The sequence below is a fragment of the Eurytemora carolleeae genome, unplaced genomic scaffold (genome assembly GCF_000591075.1).
Source record: "Eurytemora carolleeae unplaced genomic scaffold, Eaff_2.0 scaffold719, whole genome shotgun sequence".
NCBI lineage: Eukaryota > Metazoa > Arthropoda > Copepoda > Calanoida > Temoridae > Eurytemora > Eurytemora carolleeae.
The window spans coordinates 83,256-103,665 of NW_019396627.1; the positions used below are offsets into that span (position 1 = coordinate 83,256).

Consider the following 20,410-nt stretch of genomic DNA (forward strand, 5'->3'; position numbering starts at 1 on the left):
ACTAAATGTACAGTGAGAATCAGAACACAGTAGAAATCTTGTTGTCTCATCTTTATATTATAAAATGTCGGGGAGAATTTCCTAATTTGCAAATGAACCAATTATAAAACATGTTTTTGAGACATAAGTTGAAAGTTATAAAATAATTTCTGAAGTTGAAGGAGAAACAAATACAACATTCATTCCATAGTTTTCTGTTTCTCACTGCATTCCAAATGTTCTGGTTATTTTAGCGTTTAAATATTTTAAAGTTTGGTGCGGGGAAAAGGAGGGGGAAAGGGGTGGTGTCGGGGGGGGGGGGGGGTCATATCATTGTTTTTAGTTTTTATAGTTTATAGTTTATAGTTTGTTGTTGCGTAAAATTCCTTTTCAGACTGCGTCAAATAAGGTGTAAGAGCCTGCAAATAAACCTTATTAGTATTTATCTATGAATATTATGTAGTGAGAGACAAAAAACTGGCTATGTAAGACGACTGTTAGACTTAAGTCTTTATTTAAAAAGTTAAATGAAAATAAAACAGAGGAAAAGTGCAGTATAGTGCTCTATAACAACACAAAATACACATAAGATTGCTTAACTGTGTACTCTTCATATTCCACAGTTTTTACAAGTTTTGGCTCGCCGTTATTTTGGCCAGAAACTACAAGAATAAAAATATTCTTTTTCTTATAATTCTAAGTATACCGACTGTGACCCCTTTTTTTAGCAAACACTACCATTAACCCTATTCAGGCTGACGTCTGTTTACCCTGGGGGGGGGGGTCCCAGGGACTCCCTTCTGTCTTTCCTAAATATGATACAAATCTATAACATTTGATACATTTTTGGAAAGCCCTCGGGCTGCACTTAAATAGTCTGCAAAAAAGTTTGCAAATGTTCAAAGTTTTAAGGATCCAAATTGAGAATGAGTAGGTTGACTTTTAACCTAATTCAGGCTGACGTTTGGTTAACCTAAAATAGTCTGGGGCAGTGGTCCCAGGTTCCCCCGCCTCTATTTCCTTATTGTGATACAAATCTATAACAGTTGATACATTTTTGGAAAGCCTCTAGGCTCCACTTTAATAATCTGCAAAATAAGTTTGCAAATTTGCTAAATTTCAAATATTTAAAATGTGCACGAAATATGATTATACATTTTTTAAAAGCCCTCGTCACTGCAAAATCAAATATGAAAAAATATTTGCAAAATTTTCTAAAAATAAATTTGAATTCAAGAAAAACTGAAAATGTGCAAATTCATTTTAAAATCACTGATGCAAAATTTTTTCGCAAAAAATATGCAATCTGCTTCCTTTTGTTCAAGGCTTTCCAAAGAGCGATCAAAAGTCGAAATCCAATGTCCTAAAGTTGGTCTGAATATAGATTAAGTCGATTATGCCTGAGGACTCAGGCAGTTTGTGTAAAAGCCCTGCTTCAAGTGAGGGGCATGTGATAGTTAGAAAAGTTAAAAAATCTAAACAGCCTCAGATGAATGCATTTTGAGTTATCTTCAAAAAACGTGAGGGGAGGGGTCCCCGGAACCCCATCTCCCTGCGTGAATAGGATTAATGTCAAAAATGAAATTACCACACACTCTGATCCTTCTACATCTATCTTTATAATGACTGTGTCAGTAGTTAGGCTATCAAGTATTTCCTGAAATAAAGAATTTATGAATCAATCTCTCCAATCAAATTTCTGTGAATCAAGCAATAACCATATTGATCTCCAGTTCCACGGATTAATTTGATTATTTTGACTTTCGATCACAATCTGACCTTTTAAACATACATTTTTCGCCTGTTTTCTTACATACTTTTTTGTGGGCATATACTTTCTGAAAAAAATGTGTTCAGTTCAAAATGTGATTGAATTAAAATAGAAGAAACCGAATGCAACTCGCCCTAGTTAGTCCATGGTGCATGTAGGACACGCACTGCAGGCATAATTTTACTTGAGAGATCAAGCATTGATCTTCAAACTATCCCGTTCTACGGATTAATTTGATTCTTCTTCGATACCCTGCAGGGATAAGTACAATTGAGGGATCAGGCATTTATTCTTCACAAGTAACCAATCAGTACTTAAATGGAAAATTCAGACAGCAGCCGAAAAATTGTAAAAAGTAATGCTCAGTACCTAAGTGAATGGATTATTAGTATAAAGTTTGTTACACTAAAACCACAGTACATGTTACCTAGGGTAAAATTAAAGGACTATTAGATGGTTAATGTATTGTGTCTAGGTGAGTGGGAGACAAGGACTGCCTGAGCTGGATGAGATGTATCCAGACCGATTACCTAATGAGAGGTGAGGAGAGTGATGCAAGGACTGCCAGAACTGGAGGGACATGTGCAGACTAATTACCTAATAAACTAAAAAGAACTTAAGAGTGAAATTGTTAATGAAAAGTGGATTTAGCGATCAACCAGCTGTAATGAAGATGAATAACATTTACTCATGCTACTATAGAACATTAATTGGAATAATTACAAACGAGTAATGACATTATGTAATATCATTAAATTAATTAATCACATCAGTGTAATAACATGACTATTGTTAGTCAGGCCAATATTTTCAAATGACCAGGATACCATGTTCTAAGTAATGTAATGCCATGACTAATGCGTGTGATTATAGTAATTAATTAGTCTGACAAATTTTAGTCCAGTAATGACTTCAGGAATAAAGAATACCAATATATCAGGCCAGGTTTTTACATGAGCCGGATACCGTGAATTAAGTAATGATATAGGCAATGCCATGAATAGAGAGTATTAAGTAGGGACATAGGTAATGTCATCATTAAGGAGGGGGATTAGAATAATTATGAGTCAGACAAAGTGTAGACTAGTATTGACTCCAGGAAAAAGGATTACCTTTATATCAAGCCAATATAATTAAATAAACCGGATTAAATAATGACATATGAAATGCCATGGTTAATGAGTGTGGTTAGAGTAACTAATGAGTGTGATTAGAGTAATTAGTGAGTGTAACAAATTATAGTCCGGTAATGACTTCAGGAATAAAGAAAACCAGTATAGACGGACAGTATATTGCATGAACAGGGAACCTGGAATTAAGTAATGACATATGTATTGATGTGATTAATTAGTGTGAAATTAGAGGAAGTAATTAGTCTGACAAATTCTACTCCATAAATGACTTCATGAATAAAGAGTACCCACGCATATAATGTGTGGAATATGATGTATATGCAAACATTGATGAGAGCATTAGTCCAACCAGAATATGGATGATTTCGGAGAATTGGTAATAAGGTATATTAATTCATGGAGAAACATATCAGAATCTAATAAGGAGGGAACAAAGACGACCCACTCAAACTGACAAAACAAAATAATATTGGGTGCGGCAACCACGAACCCAATACGCACGCAGCAGAATAGAGTGAAGTGGTTGAACAAACTTTATTAAAATATGTTAATCTATACACTTAGGTACATAATTCGTAGTATGGAATAGAAATATAAAAGATTTAATTGAATGACCCGGCCAAAACTCGGAGGAAATAAGGATAAACCTAACTTTCTCTTAAAATTCAGGCTGTAGATACAAGCCTAAGTAGTTGGGGCTTCACGGCTTCGGCTACTTCCACTCGGGCATAACAGTATCATTGCACATGTCATGCTAACTCTGTAACCCAAGTACTCCTAAAGGAGGCGGAGGGTTGCCGGGATGGGTGGTTTCCTGGTAACATTTGTGTTATTGGGATGTCCTAATAGATAGATAGATAGATAGCTTGATATAAATCAAAATTCAAATCAAAAGTCGTCTTTATTTGATTGATATAATCTCCTACCACCCTAGAAATATTAGTTTCCAGAATAAATTGGTTCAGCAAAAAGTGACAGAAGGTAAAAATATATTTTTGTTACAAGAACTAAAATTAAAATGAAAATATTAAATAAACCAGTTATATCTGTTAATTCTGTGCTCTAGTAGTAAGTGGGTATGTAGCTTGTGCAGATTTATTCGACAGGTAATGGAGAATTTCCATTTCATTTTCCCGCCATACAGAGATTATACAGATAGTGTGTAGTGGAAGGAGATGTAGTAATTGCATCAATTATGGAAAAATTGAAATCGTAATAAAAAATGTCAAGTTAAATTTTGTTGTAAAAAAATTCCCCTGACTGATATATCTGATATTCGATGGTTCTCCAATGAGTTCCGTTTTGTTGATGAAAATTTCCTTGACTGATGAATCTGACATTTTGAGTTAATATTTGTTTAAAAGTTCCCCGACTGATGTAAATGGTATTCAGTGGTTCTCCGATTAGTTTTGATTTGTTATTAAAAGGTTCCTTAGCTGATGTATACGTCACTCAGTAGTTCTCAAGAGTTCCGTTTGGTAGCTAAAAAGTTTCCTGACTGATGTATCTCCTACTTAGTGGTTCTCCGATCAGTTCTGTTTTGTTTTGAAAAGTTACATGACCGATGTATATGTCACACAGTGGTCCACCGATGAAATCTGAAATCCCTGACCGATGGAAATGGAATCCCTGACCGATGGAAATGGAATCCCTGACCGATGGAAATGGAATCCCTGACCGATGGAAATGGAATCCCTCTGATGAGTTCTGTTGGGTAGGTAAAATGTTCCATGGCTGATATATCTAGTGGAAATGGAATCCCTGACCGATGGAAATGGAATCCCTGACCGATGGAAATGGAATCCCTGACCGATGGAAATGGAATCCCTGACCGATGGAAATCGTACTCAGTAGTTCTCTGATGAGTTCTGTTGGGTAGGTAAAATGTTCCATGGCTGATATATCTAGTACTCAATACTTCTCCGATGATATCTGTTTGGTAGCTAAAAAGCACCCTATCTGATGTGGGATTTTCTATGTTTTCCAATATTCATAAAAAAGGATTACAGCGTAAATAGGGTAGAATAGAGCAAGGGGAACACCGGCCCATTTCAAACTAAAATGAAAATTCATTTAATTTTATGTGTGACACACATAGATAAAGATAGATTGCGCATAAAACGACATTTTTCATCTTGAAAGATATAAATGTACAGAGATGTTTAGAGAGAAATTTAAGTTAGTTTAGTCCTTCTCATGTCCTTCTTCAGTTCTTGTCAATATGATATATTCAAAATAAAATTCACTCGGAGTGGTTTTTTTATGAAATCCATTAAACATTATGAACATTATGAAATCCATTAAAACACCAAACCACCCCGCTTATCATTGAAGTACACTTTGACCCCTAGAAGTTTGAGTTCGCGGACTACAATTCTTGGTGATTTTGCGTACATAAGCTATCTATGTTTATTTATTTATCTATGGTGACTATGGTGACACAAGGGCGTATGCAGAAATAAATCTAGGGGGAGGCCAAATATGCGCGAAATATTTTTTTGCCCCCCCTCCCACTCTTAGATCCTAGGGGGGGGGGGGGGCAAAATTTGATCTGTAATATCAAAACATTTGGCTTCTTGGATATCAGGCATAAACTCAGCTCTGAGTTCTAGGGGGGGATGGGGCTACCCGCCCCTCCTTTTACAGGTCTATGGGGAGGCACTGCCCTTCCCATGTATACGCCCTAAAATTATTATCAAACTAAATATTTGAAATTTTCCAAAAAAATTTCTTCCCACTTTGTAGTGTTCTTTGTACAAAAAATTTACAACTTCAACTACAGCGTTTTTTTTTATGTCTTTAAAATATATTTTTATCAAAATATAAATAATTAACATGGACTCAAAACCCTATAATTTAACTATACTTTTCTTTGAAAAAAGACGCGCTGCACAGAGTTTGGAGAGGGGTGGATAACTTGATTGAAAATATTACCCGTTTTTTAAATTTACATGCCTTTTTTTAACAAGATTTTTTATCTACGGTCCAATAATGATTAAATTAAGAATTTAACACATTTGCTGCGCGCACCTCTGCCCCTTAGTAAAAGTAAATTCAACCTATATGAAGCAAAAAGTCTGACCGTGTCAACCTTGTTGCACCGGCTAGTCCTGTCCATAGAACTAGGTACAGTACAAACTGGGACCGGAAAGATTGACCCAGCTCGGAAATTCAAATGTACTACGGCTGCCCGTGGCTGAAAGAAAACATTTTTCTTAGTGTTACACGGACAATAGTTTAACTGGTACCGTTGTGAATTTGGTAGACAATTCTTAGAATAAAAGGTCCTTACCTCTACACTTACTTTAACTTCCAGAGAACAAATTTACTGAATTTGAGCTACGTTGGTGAACAATAACTTCTGCCTGTTCAAATTTGAACCAACGATACATGGATTTGAGTCTTTGCCACAAACTCTGATATTCTAATTCCTTTATCTTTGCAACCCAATGTTGTAAACCTTTGATATTTCAAACTATATTGATTGCGTTAGATCAAATAATCATAGTTCGAAATATTAAAGGTTTAGGACATTGGGTTGCAAAGATATAGGTAGTAGAAGTTTTGAGTTTGTGACCCAATTCCTTTAAAGATTAAGGAAGGATTTGAATCAGTGATTCAAATTTGAACCAGCGGTAGGCAGTTCAAATTTGAACCAGCGGTAGACAGTTTAAATTTAAACCGGCGGTAGGCAGTTCAAATTTGAACCGGCGGTAGGCAGTTCAAATTTATGAAAGAAATTGAGTCTTTGCCACAAACTCAATTTGTTCTAATCCCTATATCTTCGGAACCAGGTAATGTAAACCTTTGATATTTCAAACTTAGATTATTTGATCTAATAGAATTCATAGTTTGAAATACCTAAGGTCTACGACACTGGGTTACAATGATATAGAGATTAGAAAATCAGAGTTTGTGACAAAGACTCAATTTCTTTGCCGCTGCACAGAAAATTTAAAATATTTGATGAATAATTTATGAATGTATATTTTAATAGGACAATAATACAAAAAGGCAAGCATTTATAATTCTTTGAGATTCAGATAAAAAACCCCAATGTTCAGTTTTCAGGTTTTCAAATATTCATTTTGAAGTTTAACAATTACAAAGACAAGTGGTTTACCGACAAGGAAAGCTGTTACATAGTACAGATTACAAGTTTACAGATAAAGAATCTAAGATAAGACAGGGTTTAAAACGACTATTAGCAAAATCATACTAATTTTCACTTTACAATATTCATTAAACTTACATTATACATTTATAGTACATGATGCAACAAATTGAAAAGGAACTGAATACTCGCCAGAAATTCTCATATTGAAATATAACCCATCAGGTTAAAAAGAAATAGGGTAGGAAACTAGATTTTTTGATGAGTGTTCAATCCCCTTTGCTAAAATATTCACATACAATTTGATATGGTTTTAAATATCAGCTAAAAATTAAAACATGGATCTGACGGATATAAAACACATACGGACGTTGCATACGATTGCATTGAATTTTTCAATATTTGAAGTTTAAGTTTAAGGGACTGTAGACTTAATTTCATGTTTGTTGAATGTCGTGTCAAATTCACAACAATATTCTTTACTCCTTTGACGGATCGAGATATCCTTATTTATCCACAAAAACGTATGTATTGGTGTTTACAAGATGTGTTATATTCCAGAAATATAATATTTACTTTCTAGAAGCAGCAGAAAATTGTTTTTTTTTTCATTTACATTTTTTAAAACCGTGCTGTATTGAGTTCACACCATACGCGCAAACGTACAAATTTGATTTTTAGAGATAAACAAACGGATTACTTTACCGTCGAAGATAATGGTTAAAGGGTACCGTTGTGAATCGGGCATTCCAATCTTTGTAGGGTATCTTGAAATTACCTCTAATGTGCCTTTAAATAATCAATAACCTGGAATATCTCGTATATACAGAATATCTAGAAACTAAGTAGTGGAGTATGCTGTATATCTAGATATCTAGAAAATAAGGAGTGGAGTATGCTGTATATCTAGATATCTAGAAAATAAGGAGTGGAGTATCCTGTATATCTAGATATCTAGAAACTAAGGAGTGGAGTATCCTGTATATCTAGATATCTAAAAACTAAGAAGTGTAGTTTCCTGTGTATCTAGATATCTAGAAACAAAGGACTGGAGTATTTTGTATATTTAGATATCTAGAAACTTAGGAGTGGAGTGTCCTGTATATCTAGATAAATAGAAACTAATGAGTGGAATTTCCTGTATACCCAGGATATCTAGAAACCAAGGAGGAATAACCTATATATCCAGGATATCTAGAAACTAAGGAGTGGAGTATCTCGTATATCCAGGATATCCTTTATTATGTTCCACCAAGGAAGAGTAAGGTAGGTGAGCTGAACCTTGAGAGGGAAACAGCCTGCTCTCTTGGTCTCCTTCCAGCCATGAAAAGCCTGAAAATAATTAAAAAGTTTTAGAGAAAGACCAAGTATACCTGTGTGGTTTACTCTAAATAGGTAAATAAACACATATTAATAACCAGGAGTACATGTTCTCATGTTTGAGGAAGGCGACTGACTCCTTTCTGGATTCCGGTTCTCCTGTTCCCGGATTTTCCTCATAATTCTCGAGCATTCTTAACTTTCATTTAGACTCGAATTATTTCTACTACAGAGTAAATGAAAGTACGGACAAATCAAACAAGCTAGATTTAATCAGGTCTAGGCTTGAAATAATTATAGCTTTTTGTTGTTGGTATATCTGCAAGATTTTATTCTTCGTACAGCTTAAACAATAACTTCTCCTTACAACTTTTAGTGCAAGAATAAAACAACTGCACTAAAAAATTTCACAGATGTTCCTGTTAAACTATTTTTAAAATAATTTTAATAATTAAAAGTTTTCGCCGTTTTGGAGTTTATATGATCCCAATAAACCAACCAAGAGAAAAATAAAATTTTTAAATATATGTTTAAATCCCTGCGGAGTAAGGTTCTTTTCTTTGTCCGTGCAGAACTCTGGAAAAATATTGCTCAGTTTAAAGTATCTTCGACATCTGAGATATGATATTAATAAATATGGCTACACGCGTTATCATGATCTTGAGCAAAAGTTCTAGATGTGCAAAGTTTAATGCTTCAGTGTCGACTATACATTTTAATAAAATGCTTTAGATTGATCTCTTTACTCCAATTTAATTTAAAATGTTTCTCCGAACTGAGAGGCTAGAGATGCAATGTGGGAAATACATTTACTCCAGGTTCAAATAGAACTGTAGAAAATAAGAAGAAGAGTTGGGTTCTTCTTAGATCTAGGTCTAGCTCAGTAACTAGGATTAACCTAATTACTGCAGGAGATGTAAATATAAATCCTGAAAGGTAATGAAAACACAGAATATATATCACATGAGTCCAATCCTTGGAGGATCCGAATCCGTACAAGGATTTACCGATCTAGTGTAGGTTTTGCACCATGCACAAGGTGTGTAGTGAACCCAGCGCGTTTTTGCAGCAAATTAAGGCTGGCTGCACAATGGGAAAGGGAAGGGTTTAGTAAACCGTAAAAACTGCTGTGGTCTGAATGATAATCCAAGTTTGGAGTTTTGGACTAATTCCTTAGTTTTAAATATCCATTCAAACAAAAGAACTGAAAACTTGCATCAAACACCTGATATATAAATACCTGTATAAACCTTTTATATTTTAAACTTTGACTTCTTCATGTAGCAAATATAAAGTTTGGAATATCTCGATATCCAATTTGTGTGCACTTTTGATCTTAACATTTATCTTAATCCCTTCATTTTAGTTATACCTGAAGGGCATGGTCCCACGGAATTTTTCAAATTGAATCAAATTAATCCGTAGATCTGCATATGATGGAGATCAATGCTTGATCACAAAAGGAAGAGAGTCTTTGCCACAAACTTTTCGCTATATCTTTGCAACCCTATTTCAAACTATGAATTCTGTTAGCTCAAATAATCTAAGGTTGAAATATCAAAGGTGTACCACCATCAGGTTGCAAAGATCTAGGGATTAGAACATTTGAGCTTGTTGCAAGGATTTAATTCCTTTCCATGACTTGAGGTTGCAACGATAAACGAATTAGAAATGATGAGCTTGAGGAGGGTAATCAGTTTCTTTTAGTGTTAAATTTAGTGTCTAGCTTATTATGGCTTTTTAAAAAGTAGATGTATTTTTCATCTTTTCATCTGTTCATACGGAATAAACTTTATTTTGTGGAACTCGTGGCACCGTCAACCCTTTATATGACATAAGGCTTTTGAACTTGAGAATTGAACCAAGTAACTAGTAAGAAGGAAAAAATCTTTTCTTAAATTTAGACATTGTTTTTTTGTTTTTGAGGATTTCTGAAGGTTTTATATATTTTGAAACCCTCTATATGTATAATCTATACCTGAGTATATCCCTTCATGGTCCAGAGTGGATTAGTGGTTCCATCATCTAGACAATCCCTAATATCTCCAGCTTCAATCTCAATCACAGGATTCATCCACTTCTCCAGACCTTCAGATTCAGTAGGAGTCCTATATATATACATATATATATATATTCACACTCATATACCAAATATATATACTTAAAGAATCAACTTCAAATTAAAAGATTTAAATATATTTCAGGATTTACTAAACATGATGTTTCATCCCTTGCGGCAATCAACAGTATATATATATTCAGATTCAGTAGAAGTCCTATATATATTCAGATTTAGTAGAAGTCCTATTTATATTATATATATTCAGATTCAGTAGAAGTCCTTTTTATATATATATATTCAGATTCAGTAGAAGTCCAATTTATATATATATATTCAGATTCAGTAAAAGTCCTATTTATATATATATATATTCAGATTCAGTATGAAGTCCTATTTATATTATATATATTCAGATTCAGTAGAAGTCCTATTTATATATACATATTCAGATTCAGCAAAAGTCCTATTTATATATATATATTCAGATTCAGTATGAAGTCCTATTTATATATATATATATTCAGATTCAGTAGAAGTCCTATTTATATATATATATTCAGATTCAGTAGAAGTCCTATTTATATTTATATATTCAGATTCAGTAGAAGTCCTATTTATATATATATATTCAGATTCAGTATGAAGTCCTATTTATATATATATATATATTCAGATTCAGTAGAAGTCCTATTTATATATATACATTCAGATTCAGTATGAAGTCCTATATATATATATCAAATCAAATCATTTATTAGGCCACAAGTTAACAATATTCATATTAATAAAAATGACTATACAATTACATATATATATTTTGTGGCCGGGGAGCTACAAGATAGCTCAGGCTGTTTTCACACGAGCTCCCCTGGTTCAGAAAAATAATGATTAGATTCAAACATTTTGCAATGTGCCTTTATGGAGCACAAAAATGGCGAAGAGTAGCGGCGGTGGCGGTTGGAGAACAGGAGGCGGAAACATATATATTCAGATTCAGTAGAAGTCCTATTTATATATATATATATATTCAGATTCAGTAGAAGTCCTATTTATATATATATATTCAGATTCAGTATGAAGTCCTATTTCTATATAAATTCAAATTTAGTAGGAGTCCTTACAGCTAGCTTGGGAACCCAGGTTCGCCTGGAATCTAAACTTTCTCTATGAAAGTTAACCTACTCAAGTTAAAACTTTTCATCCAAACTAAGAACTATAGAGATCTCCATGTTTCCTACCTTGAACCTGACTTAGATCTCCAACCTCCTTTCAACCAGGTGTCTATAGTTGCAGAAGGATCACTCAGTCGCCTAAAAAGATTTTAAAAAACACTAAAATCATATTGGTTTTGCCATAATATCAAGGTTTTCTTTTAGCAAATTTAGTTTTGGTTTACGCAAATTTCTATCCTTTTAACATTTGATATCCTCCTTTATCTTCCCTGAAAAAAACCTATTGATTAAGATCAGGGTATTCTAGTCAGTGCTGGATTTCTCAGGCAAGTGCACTCTAGGGACTGGTTGGAGCAGAAGAAAGATAATGAAAACTTTGTGCAGTTCTAATATGGGTCTTGATATAGAGTCAATACTACTCAGGGGGTATCTAGAACCATGCAGTTCTAAAGCCTTCATATAAAGTTAATACTACTTAGGGTTATAAAATACGCAAATTAGTAGCGTTGGATTCTGGACCCAGAGAAGACCTACTCATCTTCCTCTCCTTTAATACAATCGTTATTCATTATTTATGTGTATCTAGAAGCAATAAATATACATCTAAAAAGGTGACCCTAGACAGCAAATGAACCATGGCTGAAAACACAGCCTTTTGGCAGAAACAGCTCAAGAATTGGACGAGGATGACAATTTCATGCTTGAACTTCTTATCCAAGAATTCACTATTCCTTCATCCTACATCAGACACAAATTTTAGTGTCGCAGGCATTTGCTCTTGGTGACCTTAAAGACCAAACTAAACTTGGTTTTGAAGCCTTGGATTTCAATAATTCTAAAGAAATTGAGTCTTTGGAACAATATCAAATATTTAAAAACCTAAATATCTTTAGAACTCAATGTTGTAAACCTTTGAAATTTCAAACTCAGATTATTTGATCTAACAGAAATCATAGTTTGAAATATCTAAGGTCTGCAACATTTGGTTCAAAAGATATAGTAATTAGAAAATCAGAGTTTGTGACAGAGACTCAATTCCTTTGTAAACGGCTTATTTATGGAGTATTTTTCAAAAGTCCAAATAATTTTCGTGTTACAAGAGACACCATTGAGTTAGCAGACATATTTATTTTTAAGGAGGAGAGCGAACGTAAAGAAAATTTCAAGTGAAAATGTATATATATGATTCACAACAGTACCATTTAAACCTTTGTCTGATCATCGATATGTAAATATCGTTATCTTTCTCGCTTAAAACCTGGAAACCCTAGCGTAAAATATTATGGAAGAACTATAAACCTTACCTCTGGTGTCCTTTCTTGAAGGAGAAGTTAGAGTTTGCAACCAACTCCGATCCTTCCTCCTCACTACAGAACCCATCCTCCCACTGGTCTGTCAGGGAGCAACCAGGTTCAGAACTAGGAGTATCACATCCTGCTCCTTTAGGTTTAGAGATTGCTAGTTCAGCATGTCCTTTCTCACCCTCACCTCGTACATGGATATATTCAACCCTCTCCTAGGATATATTCTGATATATTCAACCATCTCCTAGGATACATTCTGATATATTCAACCCTCTCCTAGGATATATTCTGATATATTCAACCCTCTCCTAGGATATATTCTGATATATTCAACCCTCTCCTAGGATATATTCTGATATATGGATATATTCAACCCTCTCCTAGGATATATTCTGATATATGGATATATTCAACCCTCTCCTACGATATATTCTGATATATGGATATATTCAACCCTCTGCTAAGATATATTTTGATATATGGATATATTCAACCCTCTCCTAAGATATATTTTGATAGAAGGATATATTCAACCCTCTCCTAAGATATATTATGATATATTCAACCCTCTCCTAGGATATATTCTGATATACTCAACCCTCTCCTAAGATATATTCTGATATATGGATATATTCAACCCTCTCCTAGGATATATTCTGATATATTCAACCCTCTCCTAGGATATATTCTAATATAAGAATATATTCAACCCTCTCCTACGATATATTCTAATATAAGTATATATTCAACCCTCCCCTAAGATATATTCTGATATAAGAATATATTCAACCCTCCCCTGAGATATATTCTGGTATAAGGATATATTCAACCTTCTCCTTGGATATAAATTCTTAAAACAACTTAAATAAGATGAATAAGTTTTAAAAACAGATGAAAATGTGTCAAGTGAAATCTCAGTTTTTTGTTGCACTTTCTAGAAGTTTTGGAAACACAGGATACACTTGAATAAACATTTTAGCACTTTAAAGAGAATATTGGTTTAGTTTCAAGTGAATCCACATTTAAGGTGCTCTATTCCCCCTTTTAACAATTGGCAGATATCGTTTTCAAAAGTTCATAATTTTCCAATCGGAAAACAAGGATAAATCTACAAAATTTGATCTCACGAAGGGTAAATGGGTAATATTGTTATCATACATGCAGACCTCTTGTAATGTATGGTCACTTAAAATTACGTTTGCAGTCGCTTTAAGCTTTAAGCTTGAACCAATTGTTTAGATTAAATAGACATTTTAGACCATTTTATTTATAAATTACTACAATGAAACCCATGAAACTCTGGAATGGGAAGACGACTGTTAGACTCAAGTTAAGCTTTTAACTAGTCTAATTATATGAAATACAGAAGTACAGAAATTACACAGTTTACACGGATACTCATTTCACGTAATAATTGTTTTTCTTTACATTAACATCAAATACATTTAGAAGACATTGCTTACTGTATAATCGGAATTTATTTGAAAGATATTTTCCCCTCCTTTTCTTTTTATCCTTGCTAAATCCCCAATCTTTATATTTTCTAACATGCACCATTCTTTATCCCATCATGTCCTATAATATCCTACTAACTCTTCAACCCTATCCTACCACTGCCCATATTATTACTATTAAACCATTCTTTATCCCATCATGTCCCATAAAATCCTACTAACTCTTCAACCCTATCCTACCACTGCCCATATTATTACTATAGTAAACCATTCTTTATCCCATCATGTCCTATAAAATCCTACTAACTCTTCAACCCTATCCTACCATTGCCCATATTATTACTATAGTAAACCATTCTTTTTCCCATCATGTCCCATAATATCCTACTAACTCTTCAACCCTCTCCTACCACTGCCCATATTATTACTATTAAACCATTCTTTATCCCATCATGTCCTATAATATCCTACTAACTCTTCAACCCAATCCTACCACTGCCCATATTATTACTATAGTAAACCATTCTTTTTCCCATCATGTCCCATAATATCCTACTAACTCTTCAACCCTCTCCTACCACTGCCCATATTATTACTATTAAACCATTCTTTATCCCATCATGTCCCATAAAATCCTACTAACTCTTCAACCCTATCCTACCACTGCCCATATTATTACTATAGTAAACCATTCTTTATCTCATCATGTACTATAATATCCAACTAACTCTTCAACCCCTTCAAATCATCTAAAGTTAAAGGCAGAATACAATGACGGAAATTATTACAAATTAAAACTTTTCAAGATAAATTCGTGATTGTAACCGCGATAAAGGTTTCAAGGGCATGGTGGGGAATCTGACAGGACATGCCTTTCTTTTAATTGCGGTAAAATTCCCATTTAGCTTTAGAAAGAGAAAACTAATAATCTAACCTTTTGTGAGATGAATATTGAGATAAGGTTTGTCTGGCTGAGACGTTGAGAAACAGTTTGGCTTTGTCGTGCATCATAAACCCGTCTCACAGCCTCATACTGGACACAACCCAGGGATAGGACAGCTTCAATACTTCCTTTACAATCACGGGCAACCAGCTCTACAGCAACCATTTCTCCATCACGCACCTTTAAAGGGACTGTTCATATTATTCAAGGTGGTTTGAATTTTTAAAAATGTGTAAAGGAAAAACAGTAATTAAGATTAATTGATTAGATTTTTTGCGCTCCGATTTTTCTTCAAAGATCGTACTTGATAAGGTACTAATGCAAGGAAAGTTATTTCAGAGGTGTACGCATTTTTTGTACTGCAATGTACTGTCTTTGGGCGGAAAAATAAACACAAGACGGATGTCACAGCCTGACTCGCCTGACATGGAATCAATTTTCACAAAAATAATCTATAGAATATTCTGGTCATAGACACTATTATGTGAATTTTCAAAATTATCAAAATTAAATGCTTTTATCTTCCTCGGATACTAGACGAACACTGATGCGTCTATTCTTGTTTACAAAATCCGCCAAGAGAGAGCTGGTTTCAATATGTACGCAGAGAATACGCGACCGCAATTAACTTTCTTTGCATTAGTAACTTGGTATTTGATAGAACTATCTGTGAAGCATATTGTAACCACTTCAGTCCTCATCTGGACCCGACAGATTTTTTTTAATCCGTTTTTTGTCTTAAAATACGCTTTCGGAAACGAAGAACTGGATTAAAATAACTTGATTAAATAAATATTTGCCCATTAGTATATTTACACCTTGATAAGATACTTATCAATTTGAGGATGAAGGTGTAGTTTTATTAAACTTGACACAAAAAGAGGTACGTAAGTTTTTAACTATAAATGCCGTTTTGACTTTAACTTATCAAATTAACTTATTTAATTCGCCAGGTTCAGAAAAAGATTTTTTAAACTGCAAAATGTTAAAACCAATTTTGATATTTCTATTCTTTTCTCAAATGCACTGCTCAGTGGAACGATGGGTTTAAGCTCTACTAAAAAATTGATATCATATTTACTTCTGAATATATCCTAGTACTGTTTTAGACATACAAAATTTATTTTTAAAATATAATCCTGATTCCACGAGAAAAATCAGCAAAGTGACAAGTTTTATTCTGTTTAACTTTTCAGAAAGGAAAAGTTTAAAAATTGAAAACTTAATTCATGATTTTCATGAAAGAAAAAGTTTGTTTATCCCATCATGTCCCATAAAATCCTACTAACTCTTCAACCCTATCCTACCACTGCCCATATTATTACTATTAAACCATTCTTTATCCCATCAAGTGAAGCAGAGATAAGGATAGATTAAACTGTTTGATCTTATAGATTTCATAGGTTGAAATATCAAAGGTTATCTTTTATTTTTATCACAATAAGTGAATGATTTTTAATTTATTTCTTACAACAATGGTCTTTTTTCAAACTAAACCAAAGTCCGACGTTTTTCCTTATAAATGTATCCGACTGACGTTTCTGCTGGTCCGACGTTTATCCCAGTCCGACGTTTGTACCAGTCCGAAATTTGTACCAGTCTGACGTTTGCACTGTCCGACCTTTGTACCATCTGACGTTTGTACCATCTCTGGGTCCGTAGTTTGAACTAGTACCGATGAATGATTCACCTGAATATCCTCAAAAGCCTCGTCAAAATTATCCACAGAGAAACAGAGATAAGGATATATAATCTCCTCTCCGTCTGCTTTACTATCCATGCGTCGGTGACTAGGGGTTGCGTAAACCTTCTGACTTGCTCGCCGAATAATCTAAATTAAGATGATACAACAACAGTAATATTGGATTAGTTAATTTGATAATTTTATGATAGCTCCCATGCAGCAGTAGGTTCAGAAGATTAGTTGAAATAACCCCTTTAAAATGCTTTAAATGATAGGTCCCAGTTTTTTTTAAATGTTTTAAATGCTAGGTCCCAGTTATTAGAATTCTTTAAGTGCTATAAGGTCTCAGTTTTTTAATGTTTTAAATGATAGGTCCCAGTTTTTTAATCCTTTAAATGATAGGTCCCAGTTTTTTAAATCCTTTGAATGAAAGGTCCCAGTTTTTAAAATCCTTTGAATGATAGGTCCCAGTTTTAGGGTTTCGAATGAAAGGTCCCATTTTTTAAAATCCTTTAAATAATAGGTCCCAGTTTTTTAAATCCTTTAAATGAAAGGTCCCAGTTTTTAAAATCCTTTGAATGATAGGTCCCAATTTTTGGGTTTCGAATGAAAGGTCCCAGTTTTAAAATCCCGTTGAATGATAGGTCCCAGTTTTTTAAATTGCGCATTTCAATCTACACTAAGACCGAGCCAATTGATACCAATCGAAATTGACCGCTTTAAAAATGTTCGACTTAACCCTGAACCGGTTTAAAATATTTCTACTTAAGTTTGGTTTTTGGAAAACATAGAAAGTGAAAAGAAAATAACAAAAAACAGGTTTTGAATTTTAATAGAAAAAGTTTCCTCGAGTATATTTCTGTATATTGTCTACTATATCTGCGACTGAATAATATACTGGTTCGTTTATTAAAACTTATGGTTTTTGGACTTTAATAAGGTTCTACAAAAATCGAAAACGTTTCAAAAATTTTGTTCATTCTAAACTTTTGCTTTTCTTACAACCCTGAGAGGAGATATATGCATTATGCAAATATCAAACTAAAAACTATCGTTTTATTTTCTTGATTTTTTCTCTTTTGATTGAAATTTATTAATGTTTAAAAAAAAACTTTTACTGAATAAGTTTAAAAATGTTGGAACCTCACGAGTTCACAGTGTCTCTGTGGTGCCTATTAAAAGTCCAAAAACTTTAAAGTTCTAGAAAAGGAACCAGTTATTGACCTCTGTATCTCCAAGCCTACCTGGAGATTAGACGGTGATGTCCTTGTACAGATTGCAACTGTGATTGTATAATCAAACATATGAACAACAAGGTTTAAATAAATAGTTTCCTCCCAATCTACATCAGGATCTCCTATTGGAAGCTTTCTACTGTCTCTCCTAAAAAAAATCTGAGGAAGAGAGGCATGGTCGATTCACAACGGTACCCTTTGAATCTTATTGACCAATGATGTGTATGATATTGTCGTGTTTAGTTTGATTGTATATTGTATATGAAGGAGAAATGCGCCAGTCACTATAGCAGAGAAACCTCAAAAACCTCAATTGAATAAGATAAATTTTCAATGATTTAAACGTGAATTTCTTATTTTGAACAGAAAAAGCGTTAATGAGTACTGTTGTGGTAAAACATGCCATGCTATTTTTAAGTAATCTCCTAGAATTAAAGTCAGGGGAGAAATATGATTAATACCTGAACACTTCAACTTCACTCTCAACCCTGTTGGAGAGGAACTGAGGAGTTGGAATCTCTCGTTTTCTTAACAATGGAACTATTTTTTAAAGAAAATGAATGGGGGTCTACCGTAAACGGTCTCTTTGGGCCTTGTAATCTGGGGGTATTATTGCTACCATAAATGGTCTCTTTGGGCCTTGTAATCTGGGGGTATTTTTGCCATCACGATCAGTCCCTTTAATCCTTGTAATCTGGGGGTATTATTGCTACCATGATCAGTCCCTTTAATCCTTGTAATCTTGGGGTATTGTTGCTACCATGATCAGTCCTTTTAATTCTTGTAATCTGGGGGTATTGTTGCTACCATGATCAGTCCCTTTAATCCTTGTAATCTGGGGGTATTATTGTTACCATGATCAGTCCCTTTAATCCTTGTAATCTGGGGGTATTATNCCTAGATTTACCTAGAGAATTTAAAATTTCAGAAATATTAGGGGTGGGGAAGCTTTTAATCCTTGTAATCTGGGGTTATTATTGCTGCCATGAATAGTCCCTTTAATCCAATACCTAACAAAGAAGAGAAGATCATCTGAGTCTATACTTGGTTCAGACTGGAACAAGAAGTGTCTAAAGCAAGAGATAATTAATTTTGTTGAACTCGCGCCAACTTTCACATTTAGACTTGTTCAAAGTGTTTGATTTCTCCGAACCTGACAAATAGATCCGTCCAGTAGGTTGTACTGTGGGCCAGGGCAAACCCAGGATCCTAAACACAGTTTAGAATATTCCTATCGCAATCGTTAAATTTTTATTTTTATTTTATTTTCTGTTAATTTGTCATTTTTACGATTCTCTTGAAAATTTTCTTGGTATTCCATAGAATATCTAAATATATATCATGCATCAAACAAGGCGTTCTTAAAAATATCGTAAATTCTTTAATATTTCATTATAAAATCATTTTTATTTTGTTGATATTTTAGAATTAAAACCTGTGAGAAGCTACGTAGTTCCTTTCTTCTCTGGAACTTTATTTCTTCCAGTAGCTGTTCTAGCGGAGTCTGTGCTCTAAGTATGTTTTAGTTGAAAATAATAGAACAAAAATGGAGTTGACTATGCAGTCTATGGTTTACATGATGACAGCTAGGAAACTTTTATTTCTTAATCCAACAATAATTATAATAATAGATTTATTACTTATTCAGAAATCAATCTTTGTTGGTCACGAACTCATGGACCGGGGAAAATCAATTGGGTCAAATTGTGAATTATTCACGGTAAAAAACACTTGTTTTCGTAATATCGAATTAGAGGAAGTATAAATTGAATCTACTCACATTTTGTTTTTAAATTATAAAGATATCAGAATTTTAATATCCCTGAAATTCTGTAGTAATTTCGAAAACATTTTCGTACAGTACTGTATTAGAAGCAGAATGTTAGGGGTTATTCTAACAGTGTTGTTTGTTTATTGTCCATGGTGACGATTCTAATTGCAGATTTTATATGATTATAGAAAAATAGCTTGGGAACCCAGCGTTGTCCAGGTTACTCATAGTTACTCCCGCCGTTTACCCGCGCTAATTCTTAAAATACGATTTTAGCTTTTTTTACCGAAACAAGTCGACCCACTCAATTTAGAATCTCAAAACCAAGCTAATAACATTCCCGTTGTTCTCCCGAGTTTTCCCAATTATTGAGGCAAGTCGTTTAAGGGGTTCCTGAGTTCTGATCCTACATCTAACAAACAAACAAAGATTACTACTTTATATCTATAGATGTTTCTTTTTATCTAT

General features: G+C 33.8%; 1 protein-coding gene and 1 long non-coding RNA gene across 2 annotated transcripts; both read right to left on the reverse strand.

The window, feature by feature from the left end:
- Window positions 1-365: 365 nt before the first annotated feature.
- LOC111706543 (uncharacterized) lies at window positions 366-2,027 on the reverse strand. Its single transcript, XR_002766254.1, has 2 exons — window positions 1,568-2,027; window positions 366-398 (listed from the first exon to the last, which is right to left on the reverse strand). It is a non-coding gene; the product is annotated as an uncharacterized LOC111706543 (long non-coding RNA).
- Window positions 2,028-6,852: 4,825 nt separating this feature from the next.
- On the reverse strand, window positions 6,853-19,690 carry LOC111706539 (uncharacterized protein KIAA0930 homolog; the record flags this gene model as incomplete). Its single annotated transcript, XM_023479434.1, has 11 exons — window positions 6,853-8,329; window positions 10,296-10,425; window positions 11,618-11,689; window positions 12,856-13,067; window positions 15,244-15,432; window positions 16,943-17,083; window positions 18,181-18,319; window positions 18,633-18,698; window positions 19,182-19,241; window positions 19,325-19,380; window positions 19,607-19,690. Coding segments are annotated over 11 exons (1,287 nt in total), but the record flags the coding sequence as incomplete, so codon positions are not given.
- Window positions 19,691-20,410: the final 720 nt, after the last annotated feature.